Source organism: Siphateles boraxobius, unplaced genomic scaffold (genome assembly GCF_051911475.1).
Source record: "Siphateles boraxobius isolate OS27281-9 unplaced genomic scaffold, OSU_SipBor_1 19, whole genome shotgun sequence".
NCBI lineage: Eukaryota > Metazoa > Chordata > Actinopteri > Cypriniformes > Leuciscidae > Siphateles > Siphateles boraxobius.
In genome coordinates this window covers 8,970,922-8,983,993 of record NW_027508799.1, presented here as the reverse complement: position 1 = coordinate 8,983,993, position 13,072 = coordinate 8,970,922, and the positions used below count along the sequence as shown (strand labels likewise).

At 36.4% G+C, this 13,072-nt stretch overlaps 1 protein-coding gene across 5 annotated transcripts in view; it reads left to right on the top strand.

The window, feature by feature from the left end:
• The first annotated feature begins 6,206 nt into the window (after positions 1 to 6,206).
• Positions 6,207 to 13,072, top strand: part of LOC143742491 (uncharacterized) — a 28,680-nt gene continuing 21,814 nt past the window's right edge. The window contains exons 1-3 of one of the 5 annotated variants that reach the window (XM_077235372.1): positions 6,216 to 6,285; positions 6,790 to 6,874; positions 8,199 to 8,324. In XM_077235372.1, the coding sequence (XP_077091487.1) occupies positions 8,246 to 8,324 (79 nt within the window). In that variant the 5' untranslated portion in view covers positions 6,216 to 6,285; positions 6,790 to 6,874; positions 8,199 to 8,245. Of the gene's footprint in view, positions 6,451 to 6,789; positions 6,875 to 8,198; positions 8,325 to 13,072 lie in introns of all 5 variants that reach the window. The other 4 variants (XM_077235373.1, XM_077235370.1, XM_077235371.1 and 1 more) reach the window with 4 other exon arrangements.

Genomic DNA, 13,072 nt, shown 5'->3' with positions numbered 1-13,072 from the left:
CATGTTGCTACCTTTTCTATTCTCATGCTCCATCCATGTGTACAGATGAACATCATCCACTGCTTGTTTACTGCCCTTCTCATGGTGAAAAACAACACCAAAGACATACATGTGCAACAGTCTGGAATAGTATGCCTGATCAATGGGGGTTCTAGGGAATCACGATCTACCTTCCCCAGCAAATCATAGAACACCTGAGCTCGTCTCCTGTGTAGAATGAGGATGTGGGATGTGGACTCACTGCGTTTCTCTTCTTCAGTTGAGCTTGGGTCCTTAACTCTCAGTTGAAACCTGGCACATGAAGAACAGGCATCTGTGGCAGGATGCCCAAATCCAAGGTTGAAGTGCTGTCGAAAAACAGTATAATACAGGGAGTAGATGACCAAATCATGATTTTGCCGGTCTAATAGCTCGTGCATTCTCTTCACGCTGAGGTCACTGGGTAGGTATTTCCGGTAGGTGCTCCCCTTCTTCCATAATGGCTAGCCCTTCACGTAAACGTTTGGATGTGATCCATCACGAGCTGCTGCTTTGTCTCGTTTTCAGCCACCTTACGAGCACCACCTCTGTGTTCTGGTCTGGCTGTATCATTGAGTGCATAATACTTTGCCACTCGAGACACACGATCTGTGCCGATACCTGCAATGACAAAAAAAAAATATTTATTTATGTATGTATGAATGTAGGGGAGAGCGGGGCACAACAAACGCTTTTTGACTTTCTCAGTTTGTGTAAACCTACTTAGGGTTCAGAGTATTCATTTTTTCCTGCATTAATTTCAAACGTCTAGTATGTGGTTTTGTTTCATTAATACACTATACTTTTTTCTTGATTTACCCATAAAAACATGCCCCAGGGCACATTGTAACATGAACAATGACAGCTTAAAATGTTATCTGATCTTATCAAAAAAAATATACAAAACAAAACAAAACATGTTCTCAATAAAATACAATTATTAACTTTTTTATATAAAATAATGAAATTTACATATTTGAGCTGAACATTGACTCAACAATCTTTATTCACCTTTTTCTCATGTTTTCTCAATAGAATTCATAAAAGTATAGAATAGAATAGCATAGCTCTAATAGTTGGCCAGATGTGTCTTGAAAATATTTCCACAACTGCACTAGATTGGTCAGAATTAACGTGCGGGAAAATTCCAACAGAACTCCCGGATGTAAACAAAGAGGAAAATACGGCAGACATGCAGAGAATTCACTTAAAATGTACAGGTCCTTCTAAAAAATTAGCATATTGCGATAAAGTTCATTATTTTCCATATTGTAATGATAAAAATTAAACTTTCATATATTTTAGATTCATTGCACACCAACTGAAATATTTCAGGTCTTTTATTGTTTTAATACTGATGATTTTGGCATACAGCTCATGAAAACCCAAAATTCCTATCTCAAAAAATTACCATATCATGAAAAGGGTCTCTAAACAAGCTATTAACCTAATCATCTGAATCAACTAATTAACTCTAAACACCTGCAAAAGATTCCTGAGGCTTTTAAAAACTCCCAGCCTGTTTCATTACTCAAAACCGCAATCATGGGTAAGACTGCCGACCTGACTGCTGTCCACAAGGCCATCATTGACACCCTCAAGCAAGAGGGTCAGAACCAGAAATAAATTTCTGAACAAATAGGCTGTTCCCAGAGTGCTGTATCAAGGCACCTCACTGGGAAGTCTGTGGGAAGGAAAAAGTGTGGCAAAAAACGCTGCACAACGAGAAGAGGTGACCGGACCCTGAGGAAGATTGTGGAGAAGGACCGATTCCAGACCTTGGGGGACCTGCGGAAGCAGTGGACTGAGTCTGGAGTAGAAACATCCAGAGCCACCGTGCACAGGCGTGTGCAGGAAATGGGCTACAGGTGCCGCATTCCCCAGGTCAAGCCACTTTTGAACCAGAAACAGCAGCAGAAGCGCCTGACCTGGGCTACAGAGAAGCAGCACTGAACTGTTGCTCAGTGGTCCAAAGTACTTTTACAAATTTTGCATGTCATTCGGAAATAAAGGTGCCAGAGTCTGGAGGAAGACTGGGGAGAAGGAAATGCCAAAATGCCTGAAGTCCAGTGTCAAGTACCCACAGTCAGTGATGGTCTGGGGTGCCATGTCAGCTGCTGGTGTTGGTCCACTGTGTTTTATCAAGGGCAAGGTCAATGCAGCTATCTATCAGGAGATTTTGGAGCACTTCATGCTTCCATCTGCTGAAAAGCTTTATTGAGATGAAGATTTCATTTTTCAGCACGACCTGGCACCTGCTCACAGTGCCAAAACCACTGGTAAATGGTTTACTGACCATGGTATTACTGTGCTCAATTGGCCTGCCAACTCTCCTGACCTGAACCCCATAGATAATCTGTGGGATATTGTGAAGAGAAAGTTGAGAGATGCAAGACCCAACACTCTGGATGAGCTTAAGGCCGCTATCGAAGCATCCTGGGCCTCCATAACACCTCAGCAGTGCCACAGGCTGATTGCCTCCATGCCACGCCGCATTGAAGCAGTCATTTCTGCAAAAGGACTCTCAACCAAGTATTGAGTGCATAACTGAACATAATTATTTGAAGGTTGACTTTTTTGTATTAAAAACACTTCTTTTATTGGTCGGATGAAATATGCAAATTTTTTGAGATAGGAATTTTGGGTTTTCATGAGCTGTATGCCAAAATCATCAGTATTAAAACAATAAAAGAACTGAAATATTTCAGTTGGTGTGCAATGAATCTAAAATATATGAAAGTTAAATTTTTATCATTACATTTTAGTGAGAGTGCAGAACGCGGTAAGTCAGTCATGGCTTAAAGGGAGCGCTATTGACAATCTAAATAATAATTTTGTTTGACTACGGCAGCTGGTTTAGTCCAAAAATGCACAGTTATTTGGCAGTTGGGTCGGTTCGAGGTCGGATCACGTTCTCACCACAAACAAACCGCTCCAGAGTAAGTTTGAAAGCGTACCGAGGGTATGCTTATTTGGTCCGCTTTTGGTGCGCACCCGAGTGCGATTGCTGCTTTCACACCTGCCCAAACGAACCGCACCAAGGGGGAAAACGAACTCTAGTGCGATTTAACCGAACCGAACAACCGTAAATGATTCAATTTCGATGCCTTACGTTTCTTACCCACCGCAGAAACCACCATAGCTTCATTAATGCCGTCAAAATTATAATTTTTTTTGTTTGTTTGTTGATCGAAAAGTACAAAATAGATCATAAAAACTAGGAAGCCGGGTGTATTTAAAGAGCCGCCGGTACTGTTTACAATGCGTGGAATGGTGCGTTGTGATTGATTGAGTGGATGTATCACATTCTGCAGAGAAGTGCTCTGGTGCAGAGTGATGTTGGTGAATCCAGAGCAGGTGAACATCCAGACGAGATGAAAACCACGAAGACACCGGACAGGAACTCGAACCATGACCGGACTGAAGACAGGCACACAATGAACAAAACACGGAGGACACCAAACCAACGATCTGACAAAGAGGGGAGAGTGTGATGAGTTGATATAGGTGAGTGAATTGGCAGCAGCTGGTGCAGGGAATAAGATCACCTGGCATGCTGATCAGTGGAACGAGCGGTAACGCCCACTCACACACGCTCACACACACAGAACAACAAATACACGAGACACGAAGGAAACAGCAAATTCATGAATCGTGACAGTAACACTAATAGAGAGATACAGGCACGATTGGATGATAAGAGTAAATCATTTGTGACTCTAATGAGAGCTGTTTCAGTACAATGGTACGGTCTAAATCCTGATTGAAAATCCTCGCAGATACCATTTTTTTCTAAAAAGGAACAAAATTGTGAAGATACTGCCTTTTCTAGTATCTTTGACATAAAAGGTAAATTCGAGATCGGCCTGTGATTGAGTAATTCTGTAGAATCAAGTTGCATTTTTTTAGCAAGAGGTTTAATCATAGCTAGCTTAAGAGTTTTTGGTACTTATCCTAATGGCAAGGATGTATTAATGCTATTAAGAAGAGGATCTATGACCTCTGGAAGCATCTCTTTCAGTAGCTTAGTCGGTATAGGGTCTAACATACATGTTGTCGATTTAGATGATTTAACGAGTTTAGAAAATTCTTCCTCTCCTATAGCAATGAATGAATAAAATTTTTCGTCAGAGAGACTACAATGCACTGCCTGATGCAATACTGTAGTAGACGGTTGCATAGACGGTTGCATTTATAAAACTCTGTGTAGGATCCTTACTAAAAGTGTATGTGCGCCCGAAAGCCAAAAATGTTGTACGCAAAAAAATATTCAGACTTATAAAACCGTGCGTACACCAGAATCTACGAAGAATTCACTTGATAAATGCCAGTTAGCGGAAGATTGTGCGCACATGCGTCACCTCCCCGAAACAACCATAAATGGAGCTTACAACGCCTTACTTACTATGCATATCCTCATCTGCATATCATTTGGATATGATTATTCATCCACGTGATAACATGTTTAACAGTACCAGACATTATGAAAATATAAAATACGGATGTTATTAATAAAAAAATATTCAATAGCCTATCCTTGCCTTGTTTTTGAATAAATAAATCAAATAGGATAGTGTAAAATACATTTCAGATAAAGGTTTTCTCAATCTTTTCCACTGGCCAAATAGTATTTTTAATTGATTTATATTTTTAATGGAAACAGATAGACATTGTTGTGCATTATTTGCACAAAATTATTATCTCAGACAATCTGCTATTATCATGATAAGCAATTAATCTCTGTAGATAGCATGCCAGAGGAAAAGTGTTCAAAAGCATTGCATTCACAACAAATATTTATATTTATTGAATATACAAATGTTGTAACTTCTCAGTCAATTATTTCATGTAGTTTAAGTGTTTAACACCATTAATGAGATTGGCATATTTAATCTAAATGTTTATATCGAAGTAAAACATAGTTTGAATCATTCTTTTATTTATATAAACTGTTATTGTGAACATGCACTATATTTATGATAAGGACTTATAATGAAGATTTACGGTTTTAAATAGGCTGCGTCAGTTTCACTAAATGGCCCAACGCGCCCGCTGGCGCGGACATTTAAGAAGGGTTGGATGTTTGCTTCAGGCTTGGTGAGTGAAATTATGTTTGTATTATCTTTCTGTATATGTATAATTTTCTTTCGATTTTCTGTCTAAAATTGACCAAGAAGGCATTTAATTCCACTTCACCATCGGTGTCGCCAAACTGCTCCATCTCCAAAACGTTCGTACGCATGGGTCAGAGTTTGCGTGCAGGTGCGCAAATTTTGACCCAGCTTTGCACGCAGTCCCCTGTGAGAGTTTGTGCATGCGCAAAAGAGAGATAGTGTGCGTCAGACTGAAAGAGAGCGCAGTTCGAAACAGAGTTAAGCCGCCTTTCCACTGCACACGACAAACAACAGCCGTCGGACCAGAAGTCGTTCATTTCCAATGGAGAGTCGTACGGGAGCTGAGTGGAGTTCCGAAACATATGCGTATGCAGAAAATTCGGATCCGATTTGAGCTTTGGATCCGTTGAAATATCTGAACTTATGCGAATAGACCATATGTGACCGGACCGGATATGATGTATTCTAGTTAGATATATTTAAAAAAGTATATCGACTATACATTTAATTAGGTTGAATTGGTATGTTTTCTAATTATATCTCCCAAAGGAGAGGATATACTTTTTTTTCATAACTAGTAATTTCCTACTATTAAATTCTGAAAAAATTTAGGTTTTAATTATTGAACTAAAAATCTGTGCACACTTTAACCATTTCAATTTAAGTTTTCCATTCAGACATCAGTGTAATCCTTTACAGTCACGGGCATTTTAATACAATGCACTTTAACAGAACATATTATATTATATTCTGCAGAGAAACTGAGAAGGAATAAGATAAGGATCAGTTTTAGTTAAAATAGTTCTCTGCAGCGATAAACTGAAAAACTTCTTTCCCAATCATTTGAAATACGAAAATCAAGATATTTGACTTTATTCATGATTAAGAATATCACAAATATGTAGTTGGTATAATTAGATATAGCCTAAGCCAGAAGAAAAAAATAGAAAACAAATATCAGTGGTATTGATAGCTTTGGGAACGCTACGATTTATCATTTGAATCGATCCTTTATTTTGCAATTTGAATGTGTTTTCTGTATGTGATTTTCTATTATTATTTTGGCGTGTGAGGAGGACTTTTATTATGGTGTGGCGACATGATGTCATAAGGCTGCTCCGCGCTCCTGCGTCTGTGATTCGGCTGAAAAAAGGTTTGTGTTAAAATCAGTTTGACCCGTTCAGACATATAGAGAACTGTGAAAAACGTTAAGTATTAATGAAGTTAACATTGGTAATGTATTGTATCTAATAACATTAATGAACGTTCTTTTTTGTGAGTAAAGCACATCCACACATGAGTAACGTTAACAGAAAAGGTGCGTCTCATTTTGCTCCCTACATGTAAATCAGTTCATCATTTAGCTACACGCTGTTTGGTCACTGTTAAGTAATGATATAGAAACTGGCTTTTTGAAACCAATTCAGATTCAATTGAATCAAATGCTTCTCAAAAGGATGGACAGTTTGTAAGTGCTCGAATCACAGCAGCATGCTGACGACACCTGCAGTAACAACAGTGTAAATGCAACAAGATTTAGCTTGGATTCATTTTTCTTTCTGTTAATTATTCTCATCTTGAACGTGACAGAGTGTAAAAACAAACAGAAAAACTCTTGCTGAAGCGACTAAGATCCATGTGACACACTGTTTTAAAGATGGCGTTTATTAAAGAAGAAAGTGAAAACATGGAGATTGAAGAAACATTCAGAGTGAAACAAGAAGATACCGAGGAACAAACAGGTTGGTTTCATTCTTTTCATTCAAGTCTTTCTTCAGTCATTCTGCTTAATGTACCTCTTTATCTCTATTTATTTATGCAACTTGTCACAAATTAAATGAGTAAAACAAAGAAATAGTCAAAACAAAACAGTTATTTTGTGTAACAATCAAGCCATCAACATTATAACTACTTCTGAATTAAAAACATTAATAGTCGATCATTTATATGACTAAATAATGCAACAGTTTCTAAAAAATACATTTATTTAGCAAAAAATGCAAACCCTGAAATGTGAGTGATCAGCTTTTTTTTCATCCTCAAAATCACTTTATCAAATCAGGGTCTTGTAAACGTTACTTTCTTTCCTGGCATACTGATTGAAACACTTACTCCTCAAAATAATAGCGTTTAAAAGGTAATAGTCAATTGTACTGCAAATTTGTTGCATTGTTTTCCTGTTATTTCTGTAAATCTGCTTTGAAACAATCTGTATTGTAAAAAGCGCTAAATAAATAAATGTGACTTGACTTGAAAAACACTTTCCCTTTTAAGTAAGAAATTTAATTATTCAATTATTATTATTTTTTATATTGGTCTCATATTTGTGTGATGCACATGGAAGCTAACCATTTTCAATATTCAAAATTCTTCATAAAAACTGTTAAGCAAAACTGAACATAGTTTCAAGGACAATTTTTCTAATATTTTATTTGTGAATGGCAGACTTCAGATCTCTCTGTAATAAACCAATTCTCTTGGGTCAAACTGTGGGTTAGCCCTGCACGCAGCTGTTTTCTTAATCCCGCTCACTAAGGCTTTGCGAGTAATCGTAATTGATTTTCAATTTCGATTTTGGCTTTAAGATAATCTTGATAATCGATATAAAATGATTATTGTGCTGCTGCCGCATTTCACCCATTGCACTTCTTTCCTTCACAGCTGTGTGCTTTCATTCATTCCTGAGTCAAACTTAACATCCAAATCAAGAAGAATAAGTTATTGTTGTATAATACAGTCTGTGAAGGACCAAGCAGTCAAGGGCAAAGAATACAAGATTTCCAAACAAAGAACATTATTTATTAAATGCCAAACAAAGTTACAAATTAAATTACTTGAAAACTGAACGAAATAAAGTCAGGTCTAGGTCCATAAAAAGGATCAACTAAACAGAACCAAACTCAACAGTAATCAAACCAACTAAGCAAACCAAACTAAACAAAAAACATGACACCTCAAATGACACTCATGGGGAACTTATATGCACAAATGACTAGTCCATTACACATACACAGGGAATAACACAGACATCACTTAACACAATTAAAATAAAGTAATTCATTTCAGAAATTGGCAGCATGGATTAGCCCAACAGAACAAAATGGCGGCAACTGATGCCAGCCGGTCCTTTATTGGAACGGACCTCCACCGAAGCCAGTGTCCCCGACAGCGACAAACCTCCACTCGTCCCACGTAAGCAACTTAAACTCAAAAGAAATAAACGTTAGCAATATACCAATAATAACTAGAAAGTGTGCACCCAAACTAGTATGTCAGAAAATAAAACCGTGAAAATGAACCAAATCTGTGTCTGTCATTATTGTGAAATATGTATATTGCGTGATCTGTAACCAAGGTATCTGCAACAAATGTTTAATCATGAAATACTAAAAATAACGTATAAACAACCCTGAAAGAAGGATGCATGTATGCTTGAGTGTTCTTAGTTTTCGTCCTTTTTTTCACACAGTCTTATGTTGCTAAACTGTGGGATGATATTAAACAGTGTTATTAAAAGCGCATTAAAGCGTTAGTTCACCCTAAAATGAAAATTATCTCATAATTTACTCACCCTCAAGTAAAAAAACATGTATTGAATTGCACTAAAATTTATGTCGTTAAAGATAAGCTCTGGCCATTTTACTCGATATGGATTGATCTAACAGCCAATCACACAGCAGAAATAAATGCAGTTGCCAACATTTGAGTTTTGCTTGAAGTGAGAGTTTTTTGGGGGGAATTTGTTCCATATCAAAAGTAACCTTTTCTGTCTAGTCTGTATTTGTCAGTGTCCTCTTTGTCTGCGATTGTTCTCCGCGTGAGAAAATGCAGTGGTCCAATCAGTAGTTAAGAGCCTGAACTTGCTTATAGTAATTCGGAAATAAGTGCACATGAGTGAACAAAAAGAAGAATGGCTAATTAGCATGAGATTTCTTTGTTGAGCGTGAGACCGTGAGATTGAGGCTGAATGCGTGAGTGTCACGCCAGATGCGTGAGAGTTGGCAACACTTGACAACAGCCAGTCAGCATACAGCACAGCAATGTACACGCCCATTTCCTACTACAAAGAAAGCTCAACCCGAGGAAGAAACATGTGCAAGGAGTTACTAAAGTAAAAGTGAAACTAACCTCGAGTTATCATCCAAAGATGACAAAATTCTCGATAAAAGAGCACAAATTCAGTTATATACTCATTTGAACCGCGCACACAGACCGTTTATCCGCTCGATTCAAAGCTCAAATGGCAGCAGGAGCAAGTACTAGAGCAGATGTGTTTACTCGATGATCGTTCTTGATCACACAAGCACTAAAAAGCATTGTGAGATCCAGAGAAGTGCTTCAATTCAGCGAAGAACACAAATGTCTGTGATTTAAACTACTTTAAAGCCAGGTAAAAAACAAGAGAAACACTGTGTGCAAGATACAGTCTGAAGCTTTTCAAGCCTAGTGTAGGAACACTATCTGCACAATGATATTGTGGCAGAAACGTGGGATATTCATTTATAATTTTATTATTGTGTATATGATGTATTAAATGTATTAAAATAGTAGCCTAATGGAATAGAATTACAGTTTTTTTGTGAATAAACTATACTATGTGCATTTATACAAAATGTAGCCTATTTAGGCTACTGTTTTTTTATACAAATACCATAGAAACAATATTTTACCATGGTAGTGAGGTGCTATATGTATGGTTTTAAATGTGGTTATCGTGATCAAAATCCAATGGTTAAATTTGATAAAACTCAAACAGTCAGAATATCTAAATTTGACCATATAAAAATGTTGTTACAATTTTTACAAATGTTACTGTTTTTGTTAATTTACATATGCATTATAACTGTAGCTACTACTACTGTCAACTCACTGTCAAATGTGCATTTCTAAGAGACAACGTAATATTATTAATATTGCAGCCTGCACTGCAAACTGTGCTGAAGGCAACACAAATCTTGCATGACTTTAAACAATATCAGCCATTAGAGCATGCAGAAACTAATAAATCATTTTACTATTAAGCTATTAATTTTAAGGAAAAGTGTAAAAAATTCAAAAACATGGAGTATTTGCCATGTTCTGACAATAAAGAGTAGTTTAAAACCACAATTAATGGTCTGGTTTCTACAACTTTCACTTATGAGCAGAAATCTGCCTTTAAATTTGAAAGAAATCTTATTGTAATCATTTTTTTGCCCATATCGCCCAGACCTACCTCTTCATTTTAATATTTCTTGGGGGATTCCACAAGGGTCGACTATTGGTCAAACTCCAAAAAAATGTTTAAAATATTGTATATGTTGCCTCTGGGGGTAATTTTAAGAAATATGGAGTAGGCTATAATGTTTATGCTGATGACCTTAAATTGTATCTTTCCAGTTAGGATGGTGACTATTCATTTGTCTCCTGTTTGACAAGTGTTTGACTGAACTCAAAATGGTGGTTTGACAAATAACTTTCTTTAACTCAATGAGGTTAAAACTGAACTCATCCTCTTTGGAAAAAGTTCAGTTTTTGTGATGAAATGTATGAAAAAATGGATAAAAAACTGTAAAATGTTAATAGTTGTGGCTCACTGTCCAGTAACATGCACTCTCATGTGAGGAATTTGGAAGTAATTTTCGACTCAGAACAGTCCGATTTCTCGTTCAAAGGTTTTTTTTTTTTATTGAACCTTTATTTTATTGAAAAAACAATTACTGTATGATGGCATATTCCCCCCCCCCCCTTTTTTTTTCTTTCTTTTTTACCAGAACATACCCCACCCATATACATAAACATAAATAAATAAAATGGAATGAAATAAAAGAAAAGAGGGGAAGGGGGTAGCTACTCTGATATTGTTGTAGTTGGTTTCTCAAAAAGTGTCAGGAAGGGGCGCCATATTTTGTAAAATTTATTCTCAGATCCCTGGGTGGTGTAACGTATTTTCTCTAAATTCATACAGGACATAATGTCCCTAATCTAATGTGAGTGGGAAGGAGGAGCAGGATCTTTCTGCTTGAGTAAGATAGCCCTACGACCCAATAAGGAGGTAAAGGCCAATACTTTCAGCTTCACTTTAGGCGAGCCCAAATTCGGAGCACTGCCAAAAATGCCAGTAAAAGGGTTTGGCTCAATTTGACGGTCAAGTACTTCGGAAATCGTTTGAAAGACTGAGACACGTCCAGTACATGTGAAAGAGTGACGCAGGTGCGCTCTTACAGCTATCACAGGTTGGGTCCACATCAGCGAGCATACGAGCTATGTAGAAAAGGGAATCCAAGGCACTCTTCTTTAGAAAATTAAAAAGCCTTTATTAAACTGGCTCTATCATGATTGAAAAAATGATTAAAACATGTGGGGGAAAATACAACCCACGCGTAGCGGCACAACCAGCCTTCTTCAGGGTATATTTTCCAAACAAACAATTTCCTCATTTATAGATGCTAATTGGGAACACCTGATTGACAAATAGCCTGCACATACAGAGAAGGTCCACTAGGAGGTAGTACAAAAAAAAAAAAAAAACATCACAGAAAAGGGCTGAAATCTATTTCTTCATTTAAACCAGGATATACAGTGGCCTGTAATTCATATATATAAAATATTTCTCTCTGTAGAAGTAATTTTAATCGGTCACCACCCCGAATACTCTTTTTGATTGTTTCTAAACCCTCAACCATTAGACCTCCTGGGTTGTTATTGTGCACGTTTTGGAAGTGTTTTGCCATAGGATAATCTAAATTGGCTTTTCTAATGGCATTCTTATGCTCAGATACTCTGTCTTTAAGACGTCTCTTGGTCCGGCCTACATAAAAGCATCCACATATGCATGATAACCTATATATCACGAAAGTGGTATTGCAATTAATGAATATCTTTGTCATACTTTTTATCTGTCTTAAAATTAAAGAATTCTTTACACAGCTACATTACATTTACGAGCTAGTTTGGTTTTAGATATGTGGATTAGGGCTGCTCGATTATGGAAAAAAATCATAATCACGATTATTTTGGTCAGTATTGAAATCACGATTATGTAACAATTATTTCACATGACTTTGGGAACGTGTTGCATTTATTAAAAAGACACCTTTCAACAATTATTAAAAAAACGAAATTTGAATATTTTTTTTGTATTATTTGAACAATTAAAATAAATAATATAACAGATAATACTTCAATAAGTATTTTAATAATTCCCGCAGGTCTACCACTTATAATGTGGGAAATTCCCCCGCAAAAACAGTGTTAATTTTGATAGCAAAGTTTGATTTAGTTTTAGTCAGTCTTTTGACTAAAATACAATTTAGTTTTAGTCATATTTTAGTCATCTGAATTGTTTTAGTCTAGTTTTAGTCGCCGAAATACAGTAAGATTTTAGTCGACTAAATATACAGTAGATTTTGTCGACTAAAATATAATGGGATTAGTTAAATTGTAATGCATTAATTTAGAGTTTCTCTAAAATTTCCAAACCCATTATTCACTCCCGGAGAAAACATCTATTAACCTGTTAATATGAATGATTTTAAAGTTTGAACATGCAATACAGATACAGATTTAACTACTGTGTCATAAAAAATATCTTAAAATTAAACAAAAACGCTTTTCCTAAAGTAGAACACAGTGTAGCGAATTAGCTCAAAGAAGGGAATATATAATTAATAATTAATCATGGTTATGATCGAGTATTGCATACATATTTTAAATCTCCTAAAAAGGGAATACATAGCCCATGTATTTGTATCACTATAGATAATTAATTACAACGGATTATAATCAATTATGAATATACAGGTAGGCTATAGATCGATTCCATTATAACCTTTAACAGAATTAATTTCACCTTGAATAATCTGTTCGTCCACCGGACAGACCGTATGATTTTCTTATCAATTCTCAAGAAAGATTCTTCTTCTTATAAACTCTCAGGAAAGGTTATTCTTCTGATCATA